This window comes from Vespa velutina, chromosome 9 (genome assembly GCF_912470025.1).
Source record: "Vespa velutina chromosome 9, iVesVel2.1, whole genome shotgun sequence".
NCBI classification, from domain to species: Eukaryota; Metazoa; Arthropoda; class Insecta; order Hymenoptera; family Vespidae; genus Vespa; species Vespa velutina.
In genome coordinates this window covers 8,888,364-8,904,016 of record NC_062196.1, presented here as the reverse complement: position 1 = coordinate 8,904,016, position 15,653 = coordinate 8,888,364, and the positions used below count along the sequence as shown (strand labels likewise).

General features: G+C 44.8%; 1 protein-coding gene across 2 annotated transcripts in view; it reads right to left on the bottom strand.

Moving 5' to 3' along the window:
• The window catches only part of LOC124951777 (nephrin-like), a 73,358-nt gene extending 71,904 nt beyond the window's left edge, over nt 1-1,454 (bottom strand). Inside the window, exon 1 of one of the 2 annotated variants that reach the window (XM_047500653.1) lies at nt 993-1,454. In XM_047500653.1, the coding sequence (XP_047356609.1) occupies nt 993-1,116 (124 nt within the window). In that variant the 5' untranslated portion in view covers nt 1,117-1,454. The remainder of the gene's footprint in view (nt 1-992) is intronic. The other variant, XM_047500655.1, reaches the window with a different exon arrangement.
• Between the last annotated feature and the right edge of the window lie 14,199 nt (nt 1,455-15,653).

Genomic DNA, 15,653 nt, shown 5'->3' with positions numbered 1-15,653 from the left:
CGCTTAATAAACTTCTCGAGTGTCGTTCTGGATCGCGTCTCTCTCTCTCTCTCTCTCTCTCTCTCTCTCTCTCCCTCTCTCTGGATCTATTTGCCATCGATTTGCTGGTCGAGCTAATGCAGTTCCTGGGAGATTAGAGAGCACCGTTGACCATATTCCGGTCTATGCAATTTCGTGAACAAATTACAGACTCTCGGCCAAGTTCCCCGTAGAAAGGACGCTTTTACGCGTCGACCGACGCGTCCTCGTCATTGCATACGATCTTTTTACTTCGGAACCGAGCGTCGACTATCTTTTATACATCAAGGTGGTCTCGTCGTAGTCGACAAGGATAAACGATCGCGCATTTATTTCCACGGCTTTCTTACATCGTGGCCGACTCTTTTTCCTCGTTTCGCCGATGATTTAAAATCGTCTGGCGCAAAGAAGGGTAAAAGAAGGAAAAGAGAGGAAAAGAAATCGCTCCCTTTTGCGACGAGCCATTTCGTTAATAAATAAGCAACGGTAACGCGTGCCATTTGAAAGTATAAGGGGAGATGATCTTACGTAGAGAATAGCGATCGGCGAGAAAACGTAGCCAGCCGGTGGTGGTGGTGGTACGACGGAAAAAGAGCCGATTAGAGATACGTTTCATCGATGTAAACGCGCTTCTACCGTCGGCGTTAGCTCCGAAGGCATCCGTAAAAGATAGGAATATTGGCTTCGATTCGTGGGTGCTAAAATATTACTATCCGAGAACTTGCCGAGCGCACTCGCTTCTGTTCGATATCCATCTGTATATTTTGCGGCATTTCGTTCGCGGGAAAAGCGATAGGGAAGAAGGGACCCTTTTACGCGAGCTCTCGATGCCGCCGCGTTAGGACAACGTTCCGCGTTCCGAAAAATCCAAATTCAATTCTTGAGGAAGCAAGCTCAAGGATTTAAAAGGGAACGAACGATAGAAGAGTAAAGGAGAGAGCCTTGTTTCGACACCGACACGAGGATTCACTTACCATCTTTGACGCAGAACGCGCCGATAATCCAGAGCGGGAAGAGCGGCACGATCAGGACGTTGAGATATCTCGTGTTTGCGTTCGATCGTAGACTCCTCCCGACGTGCAGCCTCGGGTAAACCATGATCGTTCGACGTTAACCTTTCGCGGCTCGATCATAGCAACCGATCGCAATCGTAAAACGACGTTCCACCGCACATTTCTCGTTCTAGTTTTTCCTTTCAAACGAAATCACCATCACCTCCGGAAAGCAGCGTGGATCTCGCGCACCTTTCGCTCATTTCGCGATAGAAAAACTTTTCACGGGAGACACTTTTCCAAGGGGGAAACGAGAAAATAACTCGCGAACACGTCTTCGAGTTCCTTTATTCTTGCATCGTTGCACCGACCCAGACACGTTTTCCCTTTGCTCTCGGCTCTCTCGAGAAACGAAAAGCACACGCACGATACGCACTATTATCCTCTCCCTCCCCGCCCGCCCACCCGCCCTCCCCCCTATCTCTCTCTCTCTCTCTCTCTCTCTCTCTCTCTCTCTCTCGATCCTCTCCCTCCTTCCTCGCACCCAAAGAGCCGATAGCTCGAATTTCTTTTTTACGCACGCAAGTCTAGTCCGCTATATTTATCTCTTTTCTTTCGCACGCAGCCGCCAAGCGATGGAGCGAAAACGTAGCGGTACTCGAACGACAACGACGTAATGCGCGCCACTCGCCGTCGGCGAGATTTCCTTGTCTCCCTCTTTCTCTCTCTCTCTCTCTCTCTCGAAGCACACATACGTAAACCCTCCTGCGCACGTACACGTTTCGCGAGAGCGTATTGTCTGAAACGAACGGAGTCGTGTGTACGGCGCACTCCGCGATGCGCTCACCTGCCGCCGGCACCCCCACCAACGGTTTAACCGCTACTACCACCACCACCACCACTACCACCGCCGGTAGCAGCACCCCTACTAACGCCACTGGCGCCGGCCGCAGTATCAGCAGCGTCCTCCTCGTGGATCCTCTTTCTTCTTCTACCCCTTCTCCTTCTCTTTCTTCTTCTTCTCTCCCACCTCCTTCTTCTCCTTCTCGTCTTCTTCTTCTTCTCTTCTTCTTCTTCTTCTTCTTCTTCTCCTTCTTCTTCTTCTTCTTCTTCTCCTTCTTCTTCTTCTTCTTCTTCTTCTTATTCCTCGACGTCCACGTTGTCCTCTTTCTCGTCGTGTTTGTCGTCGTCGTCGTCGTCGTCGTCGTCGTCGTCGTCGTCGTCGTCGTCGTTGTCGACGTCGTCGTCGTCGTCGTCGTCGTCGTCGTCGTCGTCGTCGTCGTCGACGTGGCGAGCTACGTCGATCGAAAAGTGGCCTCCCGCGTTGTACGCGCCCGCGCACACGCTTTACCTCGCATGCGTATTGAACGCGACGAACGACCCTTGTTCTCTCTCTCTCTCTCTCTCTCTCTCTCCCCCCCGTGTCTTTCTTCCTCTTCATACTCGACCTCTACGGTTTTTCTCGCGTAACGTGCCTCCGACCAACTTCTTACACGCGCCTGGCGAAACAAAGCATTCTTCCCCCTTTTCTTCTTTCCTCATTTATCGAAAACTCCAAGAAGGATCGTACTTGATTTGATCAAGTAGGAGTACGTTTTCATTATCGAAAATTCGAGAGACATTGTTTCTCATATTAAAAGTAAATACTCGTGTGACTCGCGGTCAAATGCACGTCTGGCAACGTTAGAATCGAGTTGTCGCCTGTAGGAATGCAATTTAACGCAAAGTCGACGGCACGATATGAAAGCTGTTCTCTCTCGCTCATCCACCGTTTATATATTTCTTTTCCGGATTGAGATTTTTACATGCTCGTTTATTTCACATTTCCGCGTTAAAGTCGACCGATTTCGAATAGATATATCTTTGTCACGCGTGCACTTCTTGCAAGAGAAAGAGAGAGAGAGAGGGGGGGGGCACGTTGCTAGATTGTTTTTTGAAGAGAAAAAAAAGGTACTACTGGATGACTCTTACAAAACATTGCATCTCCCTCTTTTTATTTCGCTTCTCGAATCGATTCTTTCGGACTTTCCTTCTTTTTTCCATTTTGCTTATTCTTCTTTCGAAGATTAACTCTTTTGCCTCTCGAGCCCTTTTTTCGCATCGCTTTTCTTCTTGTTCTTGTCAGTATCGTTGTATCACGTGTCACGATAGAGAAACGAGATCGGACAAGAGTTAATCAGAAAATATTCCAGAGCAATCTCGTATAACAACGATCAACGCGTCCAATAACCTCGCGAACGAAGAACTCGGCTACAAGAACGATGAAGTACCGAGAAATTGAATATACGCCGTAATTATCACGAGTATTGCGTTCTGCGTGTTATCACGGAGACTAATTTTCTCTTCGTTCTTGCAAAATTTACATCGAATCGATGGCAATCTCTATTACTAAATCCCGATAGAGGAACTTTTTGATAAAAATAAGAAGAAGAAGAAGAAGAAGAAGAGGAAGAAGAAGAGGAAGAAGAAGATGATGATGAGGAGGAATCTGTAAACGGGAGTAAACTGGAGTAATAGGGATCAGAGAGGAGGCAAGGAAAACATCGTATTAGAAAGTATTCATGGGGCGTTGGATATAAAGGAGAGAATCGGCCACTTTTTTCTCTCGAAGAAAGAAATTTGTAGATACAGGCATTCCCCGATATCATACCGTAACTCGATTTAAAATCTATGCTTTCGTTCTTTCAAAGAAACGGGGATAGGAGAGGCACGCACCTCCACTCGTCCATACGAACGAAAGTTCGTTAATCGTTCGATAAACGATGGATGAAGCACGGACGTAAGAGAAAAAGAAGATCTGGCCGTTCGCCAGTTGGACGGCTCGCGCGTCAACTCGGACACGAGTCGAACTCGAGTTTTCCGTTATTCAAAGGGATAGCTCGCTGTCCTTTTATGCTTCGTGATAAATTCGTGTTTGGAAAAAATATCAAAGTTAACGCGAGCTTCCTACGTTCCACGACGGAGATATATCCTAGGCATTATTCATAAGAGCGAAGAGGGTGCGACGGTACACGCCTACCTGTGCTCGGCTGGGTAAGGCGATAACCGTAAGCAGCGTACAAGATCTACGACTCGATCGTACGTGCGATACTTACGGACCGATGCTAATCTTTCCGTCCTTAACGACGATCGAGGAAGAAAAATGAGAGAATAGCTCATTTCTTATCTAGAAATATGAAAGGGACTTGAAATGGGCGGGCGGGTAATTCGGTCCTTAACATTTTTTCTCTCCTAAATCGTCTAAACTTTTCGACAAGGTCGCATCTTCTTTTTCCCGATCTACGCGTATTCTATAACGTTCGACTTGATATCTTTAAGGGGTAGGTCGAGAGCCAAGGTACCAACGGATTTTGATCTACGAATAAACGCCAAAAAATAAGCTTCGATGCTGCAGTTATTAGCCAGTCGCATTATTCGAACTCGCTCTAAGAGAACCAGAAAAAATATGCGCGCGCGCGCGCGCGCGTGTGTGTATATGTATATATTTCCAAGGGAATCCTACTCGTACGAGAGATCTTTCGGTCGTTTTAACATTTTTCACAACGGTCTGCTTTATCTCGCACGCGCGCGTGCACGTTTATCTCTTGGCCCGCTTTTCTAATATTTTATAAGTTTATCCACCTCTCTTACGAAACAAAAAATTCGATGAAATATTTATAACGCTTGAAAATGAAAAAGCTGCTTATATTTGCGCTACAGAATGACTGCAGCGAGGATCGCAAGAACAAAGTACTTATTTTATACTTTGGACAGGGAAAGAACTTTAGCAACGATTTGCCGTAAGAAGATGACCGCTAAAGTTTGCACCCAGCACAGTATCCATTTGATGAAAGAAATAGAAAGGAGAGAGAGAGAGAGAGAGAGAGAGAGAGAGAGAGAGAGAGAGAGAAACAGAGAGGAGAAGCTCGTTTATTTCGTTGTACGTAAATAGAAAACCGACTCTCGATAAATATCACTGGCAGATGTAATATCGCGGAAACCCGAGGGAGCACGTGCCATCGAAAGGAATAAATTTCCGAAATCGTTACATTTTATATTTGACGTGTCTTTAAATTTATGAAGACGCGAACATAGAGAATGGTTCTACCTTGCTTCGTCTTTGCCTTTCTTTTCGCTCGTACATACTCGTGACGCGTGCCACGTGCCAGTATCTACGTTGAACCGGATATCGGACAGCTTAAAGGCACCTTCCGTCCGTCGCTCGCTCTCTCGCCGCCACTCTCTGTCGTACGTTCCGCTAAAGTGAGAATAATAACGCCACTTTTATGGCTAAATATAACAGAGCGATAGACGGATAGACGGAATGAAATTTAACGAGGCGCAGTCCTATCTTCTGCGCGTCGAAACAAATTTCTCTCTCTCTCTCTCTCTCTCTTGTCTCGGTCTACTTTGGAAAAATTGGATCGACGATGCCTAAAAGATAAATTTATGGTAAATATTGAGCTTGAAGCAAGTGCGAGTAAAGTGCTGTAAAGGCATGCGGCTCTTTCAATTCCATTGCGTTTCCCTAAAAGAAGAGAAAGGAGAAAGAAGAAAGAAAAAGCAAGTATCCCACGGTTTTATCCTTTTACTCGACACCTACCGTTGAATCGGTTCGCTCTATTTCTCACTCTCTTTCTTTCTTTTTCTCTTACATGAATAGAGAGGCCTGGAAAAGAGAGGAAGAATAAAGTTTCAAAGTCTTTCGTGGCGACAAATATCATCGTAGAAAACGACAATCTTTTACGGACGAACGCACCCTTGACTGCGTTCCTTTTCCATCGAATCTTTTCTCTCTCTCTCCCTCCCTCTCTCTCTCTCTCTCTCTCTATCTATCTATCTATCTATCTATCTATCTATCTCTTTCCTTTGCGACAATGCCGATTCCAGGAAAAACAGAAACGAACCGAAAAGAACAGCTGGTTCGTTTCCATAATTTTTCCGATGGCACGTTAAAATTCTTAAAGTTAAGTTTCATTCGGCTCATCGAAGGCTAATATAACACTTAACTTGGGTTAACACTTTGGATCTTAAAGGTGCGAAGGGTGGAGAATCCATAACTGGCTGATTTTCGGATTTATATATTTGTTTTTTCTTATTTTATACAGGAGACACAGATAGGGAGAGAGAGGGAGAGGGAGAGAGAGAGAGAGAGAGTATAAAGCGCAAAGGAAAGAATAGCAACAATCGGTGTTCCAGTTTTACGCGGCCTACTTTTTCTTTACTCTTTTCCCTTCGAATCTCACGGGCTCTCTCTCTCTCTCTCTCTCTCTCTCTTTCACGACTCTTCTCATATACTTTCCGACCTCTCTCGGTTAATCCGTTTAAGTCGATCCACTTGGATATCACCCAACGTCTCTCGTCTTCCGTCATTCGAGTACTTTTATTTTGCATGAACGTATAGCAGAAGAGTTTGGAAAAATTTAGTGGTAGAAATGTATTCGCGGGAGAAAGTGTTTCTTCTGGATACGACACCACATTTTAAATTCTTAGCTTATCGAAAGGAGTCAGAAATTCGTTTGATCAGCACTGTGTTAAATCATACACAGATTTAGGTGTATATGACGATGGAAATTAACCAGTATCTAAAGCCCTTGGAGAGAATGGAGAGTAGAGGAGAAGGGTAAAAATATCGAAAGCATTGTGCGTCGTTACGCGTTTGCCGTGACAATCATTCATAATTGGGCATGAGACCAATCAAGTTCCATTAACGAAATGGAATAGAATTTTGGGCGCTTTGCAATCTCAATTTGATGGCGCTGGGTCGATAGCTTAATGAGATTTTCCCGGCACGTCCCGCATCTCATTTTTTATATACACGCTATTAACGTTTCATTGATACGTTAGATTTTGACCCACGGTGGAAAAGGGAAAAATGAAAATAAAAAGGAGATGGTTTATAATAATAACCGCGAATACCATTTCGACGTTTCATCTCGGCTATCGTTTCCACGATTTATTTAGTTTGCTCTTTTGCGCCGTGTGTGTGTGTGTGTGTGTGTGAGTTCTTTTTTTTCTTTTTTTAACGTTACGCTTCCTCCATTCGAAGCTTTGTTTGCACGCTACTATTGTCCCGTTCCTCTATTTCACCGGTCATTCTTTTTTATTCGTCGCACGTAGATAATGTCCGATATTTTCTACGCAGAGTTCTCCGTAGCGTGTGTCCAGGCTTACCGAGAATTTTTCTCGAACGTCGGTCCCCGTTGCTACCCGTCTACGAAGAGAAATATTTTACCGCGTTCGAATAGGCAAAGATACTTCCGACATCGCGATAAAATATACACTTGTATTCGCGAGCGGGCCAATATATGAAGAAGAAAATAAAAGTGCTTTGGGTCTCGCGCGAAAGCATAAGGGGGAAGAGAAGGAAGGAAGGAAAGAAAACGACGAAGGTATTCGAAATGGCCCGTAGGTATAAAAGCGGTGGTATATAGATATTTTAACGGCCAGATACCACATCCTCGTGATATTTCTTGTCAAATAGGAGCTTATAAGCGGATAAACGAGCTTAGACGTAAAATCTGTTGGTAATCTCGAACGCGAATTAATTCGTGAAATTATATTCGAGGAGCCAGGAGAGGATAGGTATAAATTTATAGGATGCATGGAAAAGTATCGATATTGATATAATACCATTTGCTGGCGGGCTCTATATCTCCGTGAGTGCTGCTCGTAATACCAATTAAATGGAGTTTCGGGAGGCAAGGACGAGCATACATCGAAGAGACGTTCGACGAGTTACATTTCTCTTTTACCTTCCTTTATTCTTCCTTTGGCATCGTTATTAGATCAACTAGCAAAGAAAATAGGAATGACGTTTCTCGAGAAAGAAAAGAATAAATCTATGTATAGCAGGAAGATAGATAGAGCCGCGATACTCTTTCTCGTCTCTCTTATTTTCCTAACGAGCCTATATTTCCTAATGGTCTCCCTTCTCACCGACGTTATCTTCTTCTTCTTCTTCTTCTTCTTCTTCGTATTCCTCTTCCTCAGTCTCCTTTCGTCGATCGTTAGAGATCCATCCGTATGTTCGGCAGTGTAAAAGTCATGGAAAATAACGTACTCGCGACACCCGTCCGATTACCCGCCCTTATTAAATTTCTATTCATCAAACTATATATTCCGTTCGTTGCAAGTCCCTTATTTTGTACCCTGGCAATTTATTCTTACGATTGATCGCATTATCGGGGACGGAGCTCCTATTACTCGCGCCATTATTTCTCAAGCTGCGATCCGTTATTGTCGAAACTGCTATTGCTGCAAAATTCTCTCTCTCTCTCTCTCTCTCTCTCTCTCTCTCTCTCTCTCTCTCTCTCTCTCTCTCTCCCTTTAGACGCTTTCCTTAGACATAATAGGATAGGTTAGGAACGTGTTCGAGATGGAAAATAGAGGAAAAAGTATCGGGATGTATCGTCGTACTCGTGTCGCACTAGGAACTACCGCGGTCGACGGCACTCATCGAGGGCGAAGCCTTCCAAGAGCCCTCTCCTTGAAATTTTCATTGCACCAGCGCCGAGAGATCCACCTTGTTTCCAAGCTCTCCTTCCCTCCCCTTCCCCCGGCGCCCGAGCGAAAGAGTAGTCCAGCTTCCCATCGATACTACTGCGACGAATCGTACTCCTTCTACGGAGGAGACATATTGCTCTTTAAAGTCGACGTGGCGTTGCCGAAGCGAATCTACACCACTCATACATTTATGCATTCGGTGACATATAGGAGGACTCCATCGATCGCGCTTTGAAAAAATTAATTGATAACCGTCCCTCCCTCTCCAATATCCAATTCTCTGTCTATCGTTCCCATTCTCCCGAGTATCCCGAGTGCAAGTGCATCTTTCTCCTCCATCCTATGTACCTACACCTTTCACCGCGTCCTATCTACCTACATGCATGATTAAGATCGTTTTAAACTCTTTCTCCCTCCCATCGTGTCGTCCCTTAATCGACCCTTTCTATTTCCAGTTTTCCCGAGACAACGTTATAAACCTCCTCTTAGCGACTGTAAATTACAGCGCGTTCGCTTCGGCGCCTCCTTTATGAAGGACACCACCGGAAGCTGGTCGTCGCACAAAGGACGCTCAACGCAGAAGGGTAACGTGCTTGAGACGTTCTAATGCGATTTTCCAACTTGATAAAATAATACAGCGCGAATAATTCGTCGCAAAAGACAAGATATGGGGTGGTGACGACTGGGGAGGACGTATCTCTATGCGGGCAGTATCGGTTAATCGATGTCGAATGAAGAATATTGTATTTCATTCGGTCGCAATAATCGTTTCAACGTACGTATCGCGCACGGCGACCGCCCATAGGATATCCGCCGACAAAGTGATTCGCGTTTTAATTAATTACGTCGAGCAACCCACACTTTATCCACTCATCTTCCTCCTCCACGTTCGTTCGTTGTCCATTCGTTGTTCGTTCGCTGTCCGTTCGTTGTACGTTCGTTGTCCGTTCGTTGTTCCCATTCGACTAATTCTGAATCAGCTCTCATCCAGTATTTGCGATTATTTTTCGAAAAAGAAAAAAAAAAAAAAAGAAAAGATATACTCCAGGCAATTATACCGCACGCGAGTGCTTAATAAATAGTTTTTGTTTTCTTTTTTCAATACGTCTCCGAAGGAATCATTCTTTAGCTCTCTCTCTCTCTCTCTCTCTCTCTCTCTCTCTCTCTCTCTCTCTCTGCCTTTAGCCGATCGAACGAAATCGTTCGTTAATACGAAGCAACGAATGATATCTACGTGTTTGCTCGTAAATAAAGGGATTATCCCTTTTTAAATGCACTTGGAACGATTTTAAGATCTTAACGGTTGCATCCTTAAGGGTCATCATACGGAGACCTTAATAGTCCCATCCCTCTCGCTGTTCCTCGTCTGTTTTGTTTCAAGCACACGGTAACCATTTCTTTTTTCAAATTACACATCGAGGAAAAAAATGTAAAGCTTCTTTTCTATTTTTTTCCTTCTTCTCCGTCTACTATTTTTCTCAAATTTCACGTTAAACGAGCGCGAATTACTCGAGTCCGTGTATTCTCTGAATTCCATCGTACAAAGGGGCGCCTCGAGAGAGAGAGAGAGAGAGAGCGCGCGCTCATTCTTGGTCTCGGCTCTATCAACTTTTCTCGCTTTCTTTCTTTTTCTCATGCGCGAACACACGTACGTAATACAAGCGCGTGCGCGCTCTTCCTTTTGATCGAAGAAAGAGAGCTCGCGAGGAGAAAATAAATGAAAGAGGAACGGCGACGTGCGGAGGGTCGAAAAAAATGTGGCGAAACAATTTCAAACAGACCTTTCTTTGGTTTAAGGACATAGCGTTGGAGGGGGCGAGAGAGAGAGAGAGAGAGAGAGAGAGAGAGAGAGGAAAGGTTAGAAGAAATTAACGCGAAAGAAAAGCGAGCGCAGAGTCGAGAACGTCCATGGCTACGACTACGGCTCTTATCTTCGTCCAGTTTCGTTTCTCTCGTAGACATCGAAAAAACGACGCTGTTCAGCCGCGCGCAGCTCGAGCGTTCGATAAATCATCTCTTGGTCCACAAAAAAAGACACCGAGTTGGTCGTCCGTTGAGAGAGAGAGAGAGAGAGGGAGAAAGAGTAGGCGTCCGGAGAGGTAGGAAGAAAGAAGAGTAAGTGCCGGAGAGAAGTGAGGGGGAGGGAGCCGAGGCAGGGGCGAGGCGAGAAGCCGACGTTGGTAATTAGATGTTACTTGCCGTCGTCATGATAATTAGCGTCAATTGTTTTCCTCTGGCCGTTAGAAAAAAAACTGGCAATTATCTGGGAGACGGGCGTTTCTCGAAAACGAAGGAAATATCTTCTTTTCGTTTCGATCTGCTCTTGAAAATTCGGATTCCTCTTTTCTTTCTTTTTCTTTTTCGAAAAAGATCAGAGCAATTTTAAAATAAAGATTTCGAAAGGAAATTCTTAACTTATTGCTAACGAGCTCGTATCGCGTCGAGTGCGCTCTCGTACTTTGAGAAAAGAAAAAAGCTGATTGTTTAGAGCCAATCGAGCGTTTTAGAACCGATCGCGTCAGCTAGCTTCGGGTACTGTTCCGATAGGATCAAACGACGCTCCGTATCTTTTCTTCGTCCTCCTACACTTTGCTCTTTTCCAGCTTAAGATCTTTCTTAGTTCGAAATAAGAGGTAGCGGTACTTGTTTCTCCTTGTTTCTCCTTCATTCTTCTTCGTCTTTTTCTTCTCCTCCTCCTCCTCCTCCTCCTCCTCCTCCTCCTTCTTCTTCTTCTTCTTCTTCTTCTTCTTCTTCTTCTTCTTCTTCTTCTTCTTCTTCTTCTTCCTAGCCTCGCTTTTTTCTCCGTGCTCTCGAGGTAAAAATAATATTCTTGGTAAAATCATGAACGAGTCACGCGCAAAACTTTGTCTCCTTCTTTTAAAGTACGTTCCAAGGAAATTCAATTACGCGGTAATTCTGATAACGGAAAGGTACATCTCGTTTTATCTAGCTTTCCTTCGCCGGCACCAATCGAAAATCGCTATTTCTAAACTGATCGATTAAATCAGTGATCCTCGAAGGAGAATCGCGAAGCCTGTAACACGAAAGGACAAAGGAAAGGCAAAAGTAAATTTCAAGTGTCTCTGGGATCTAAAGAAACTATGGTGGACGAATCGATAGTCGTTCCTGGCCATCGGCACGCTCCGTTCGAAAACTTCATCTCTCGGCAAATCTTTTTCTAGTTTCGATAATAGAGAAAAACCATAATATAACGGGAATGGAACGGAGCGTTCCCCTTAGAGCTCGCAGCTTCGCGAAAAAAACACGCCGATATTCACGTTCGACCGTTACTTCGCACTTTTGCGTTTGAGTACCGAGTCGTTTGCCAGACCGAGTCTTCTTGTCCTACAACTTTGAAATCTCAGGACGGTTAAAAAGTTTCGCTCAAACTTTTCCTTCGAGGTAACAAAGAGAAAAGTAGCGAGAATATAGTAGCAAGAGTAGAGAGCGAGAGAGAGAGAGAGAGAGAGAGAGAGAGAGAGAGAGAGAGAAAGAGTATAGAGAGTAGAGAACGGCCGAGCGTGCGCGTGATCGATGGTCAAGCGAGCCAAGCTTTGAGCTCAAATTTTACCGTGGAACACAAAGAATGGGTGGGAGGGAGGGGGGGGGGGAGAGAGAGAGAGAGAGAGAGAGAAGAGAATGCACTCCTTTGAAACTCTTTCATTTTCTCCTTTAACGATCATCGTACACACTTTAGTAAGTGCTTTAGAAATACAATCAAGGAAATTGATCCTTCGAGTTTCTACGACGAATTTACTAACGACATATTCGTGTTCTCGGTGTCGAGATGTTTCGTCAAAGGTGATGAAACGTGACTTTTTTGCTTGGAAGCTTTCTTTGTTTGCACGCTGGGCACCCTCTCTCTCTATCCGTATCTCACTCATTCTCACGCATCATCGTCGCTCGGAAGAGTCTAATCGCAACGTTGCGCGTCAACGAGAGGGGTTGCTTACTCTCCTACTTCTCCTTTAACGTCGCGTCGCTCGTATATTCCAGCAGATTTCCTCTCTTTCTCTTTCTCCTTCCCTCACTTTCCCCACCTCTCTCTCTCTCTCTCTCTCTCTCTCTCTCTCTCTCTCTCGCTGCCTCCCCCTCTCTCCCTCCGACTCGCTCTCTATCTGGCTCTTCGCTTCCGTCGCCCCATCCTTGCTTTCATCGTTCGACCGTTCAGGGCCGTAGATACCCGATACGCGAGAATCGCCTATTGGATTCTACTTTCATCTCGCAACTTCTTCTCGCAACTTGTACGATCTTATTTACGACGAATTCACGTTCGAATTCTCGAACGAAGACAAATTTAATAGTTTGGCGTAACCTCGGAAAATTTAAGAGAAAAGTTCTCAGCGGTGGTGATAAAAGATAGGACGGTTCAGCTTTTGCAACCCTTTATTAGGTGTAGCAGAGCAAAAGATTAAGTTAATTCCGATCAAAGTGCTAGAATAAAAATGAAGCGACCAAAAGGAAAATTGGGTATACGACACGAGCTCTCGACGATACGTCCCTGCCTTTGTCTTCTCTCTCGCAGCTTGCACAAGCATAGACGAGCTTGGAATGCTCGAATTTGCTCGTTCACCCTGTCACACAGGACGTCGCGAACGTGAGCTCGCCCGTGTATGTGTGTGTGTGTGTGTGTGTGTGTGTGTCCGAGCGCGTGCTCTTTCCATAGCATACGTGTGTCCGGTTACGCGTACAAACCAAGTTCATTCGCACGTAAAATGTACAGTGAACCGGAGCTAGCCTCTATTCCCTCGCACCCTTCCTCCTCTTTTTCTTTCCACCCACTTCTTTATCGCCCCATCTAACCGCTCTCTCTCTCACACACACACACACACACACACACACACTTCTTCCCCGCATTTCTCTTTCTTTTTTCTCAAAGGAAAGAGTTGGAAATCGCTTTGGAAAGCGATTCAAAGAAGCACTAGCGTTTGACACGATGAAAAGTTTCGAGTCCGATCCCTCTTCACTTACTACTCCAGGCCAACCTCGGGAGTTACGGCTAGCGAACGAAGCAACGCGATAGTAGCTACGAAATCAAAGGGCGAGTACGCTAGCAATTTCGATTCTTTAGGGGTAATTTCTCTCTGTTCAGGTGTTTCACTTCGCACGATAATGACTCTCCTTCTTTTTCTCCGTTTTCTCTTATTTCCTCTGACTTTCCTTGAGGCATACCTATAGGTATTCCAACAAAATTCACCATCGTCTATCAGAGCGAGAGCGAGAGAGAGAGAGAGAGAGAGAGAGAGAGAGAAAGAGGAACAACGGACGAAAATCTTCTACATCATTTCATTCTGGACTTTTGGTACTAACTTCCATTAATATATTTTCTCTTGATCTTCATCTCTTTGATTTTCTTTACTCTACTTCTTTTGGATCAAAGAGAAACGTTCTTCGGGAGGGTACATACTAGCCGACCGAATACACATGAATGGTTACGAAGGCGTTGGATAAGTATCTTTGATTCAAAGAAATTTGCTCCTCTCTCTCTCGTTCTGCGCGCAAATAAATTGTAAATCGTGGAAAATCCTTGGCATGGCTTAAGAATTTATCCAAGGGAATTTTTTGATATCTTATCGCGATGTAACGCGCTACCCTAATTCGTTCTCCTTTTTATAATCTTTTTTTTTTCGGAAACATCCGTAGAGAATTTTGTTTATCCGGAAGAAAGATACGAGACTTTGTGTTCAGTTGTTCACGGGAATGGAAACTTAGGTGGGTATATGACGAGTCCTTTAACGTCTTTATTAGAAATATCCATTTGAAATGGAAATATAGTTGGAATTTTAGTTGGAATAGTTACTTTACGTTATCCTTTAGAAAATAGCTTGCGCTGCCTCGAAGAATAAGAAAAATATATATATATATATATATATATATATATATATATATATATATATATTATCTACGACGAGTATTTCAGGTAAAGGAGTCGGTCGAGCGAGCTCTTCGTCGTAGATATATACGGCGTGGTAGGTAATCCTAACGCATCGTTCGGGAATACCTAGGTATATCGAGTCGAATGTATTCGAAGAAGCTCGCGCTATACCGAACGTATCCGATCCCGAGGGATTGAAATTTCATTAATCTCGGCGTCCCGTCGCTTCGCTTCGGCGTCTTTCCGATGTATAGTAGGCGGCAGGTGTAGATACACGTCCTATCTGCGAGTTATCCTTTCCCTCCGTTTGGGCGCTTGGTTATCGCGGTATATAGATAGATAGGTAGGTGGGTAGTAGATCGTACGTAGGGGAGAGAGAAAGCCACGTGTAAGAAGTTTTCTCGCCCCGTTTCTCTCTCGTCTCTTTATCTCTGGCTTCCTCTAGGAGGATTGCATCTCTTACTTTGCCGCTATAACGACGGAGACAAACACTCGCGCGAATTTCTTATGCAGCCGACGCGCATACAAATGACGCGTTTAAAGAGACACCAGCGAGAGATTGCAACGGGCTGACGGCATCCGTCGCGGCACGAGAATTCGTTCGAGAAATCTGCGCCTACTGTTTCGTTTTGCCGCGTCGTTTCGCCGCGCCTCAGGGTACCTTTTCTTTCGAACTAACTCTCCGGGATTACGTGTAATATCAGCGAGCCATAGGATTTTTCGAATTCGATACGCTTTCGTCTTTCGGAATTGTATTTATCTCAGAGTTATTTTCGTGTCGTTGAATTTGACGTTACAAAGGAATCGTTTGTATCGAAGCAAAAAGTTTAATACAAAGAGAATTTAAATAAAAGGATTCGCAACGCGGAGATAGACGCGAATCGAACGGTAGGAGTTAAATGAATCACGGTGAAAGCGAGCTCGTCGCATTAACAGGAGTAATCATTCGAGTACGGTCATAAATTTGTATGAGAGCGAGCGAGGGAGCGAGCGAGCGAGCGAGCGAGCGCGCGCTCGCGACGTTTAAATTACGTGCCGTGCCTTGCACGTCGTCGATCATTTTTACTTCTGCCAACGCTTACAAATTAACCGGCAGCCGGGAGTACGCTACAAATAATCCCTTATGGGTCATACTTTTGTTACGACGGGGCAGATGGTTTGCCAGAGGACAAATATGCGCGATTAAAGAGACAAGGAGAAGCTCGGAATCTCGTTTGGAAAGTTTCGAGCTTGCACCGTCGTCGCGTCGGCGCGTGCAAATAATACATATTTCTGCGACTGTC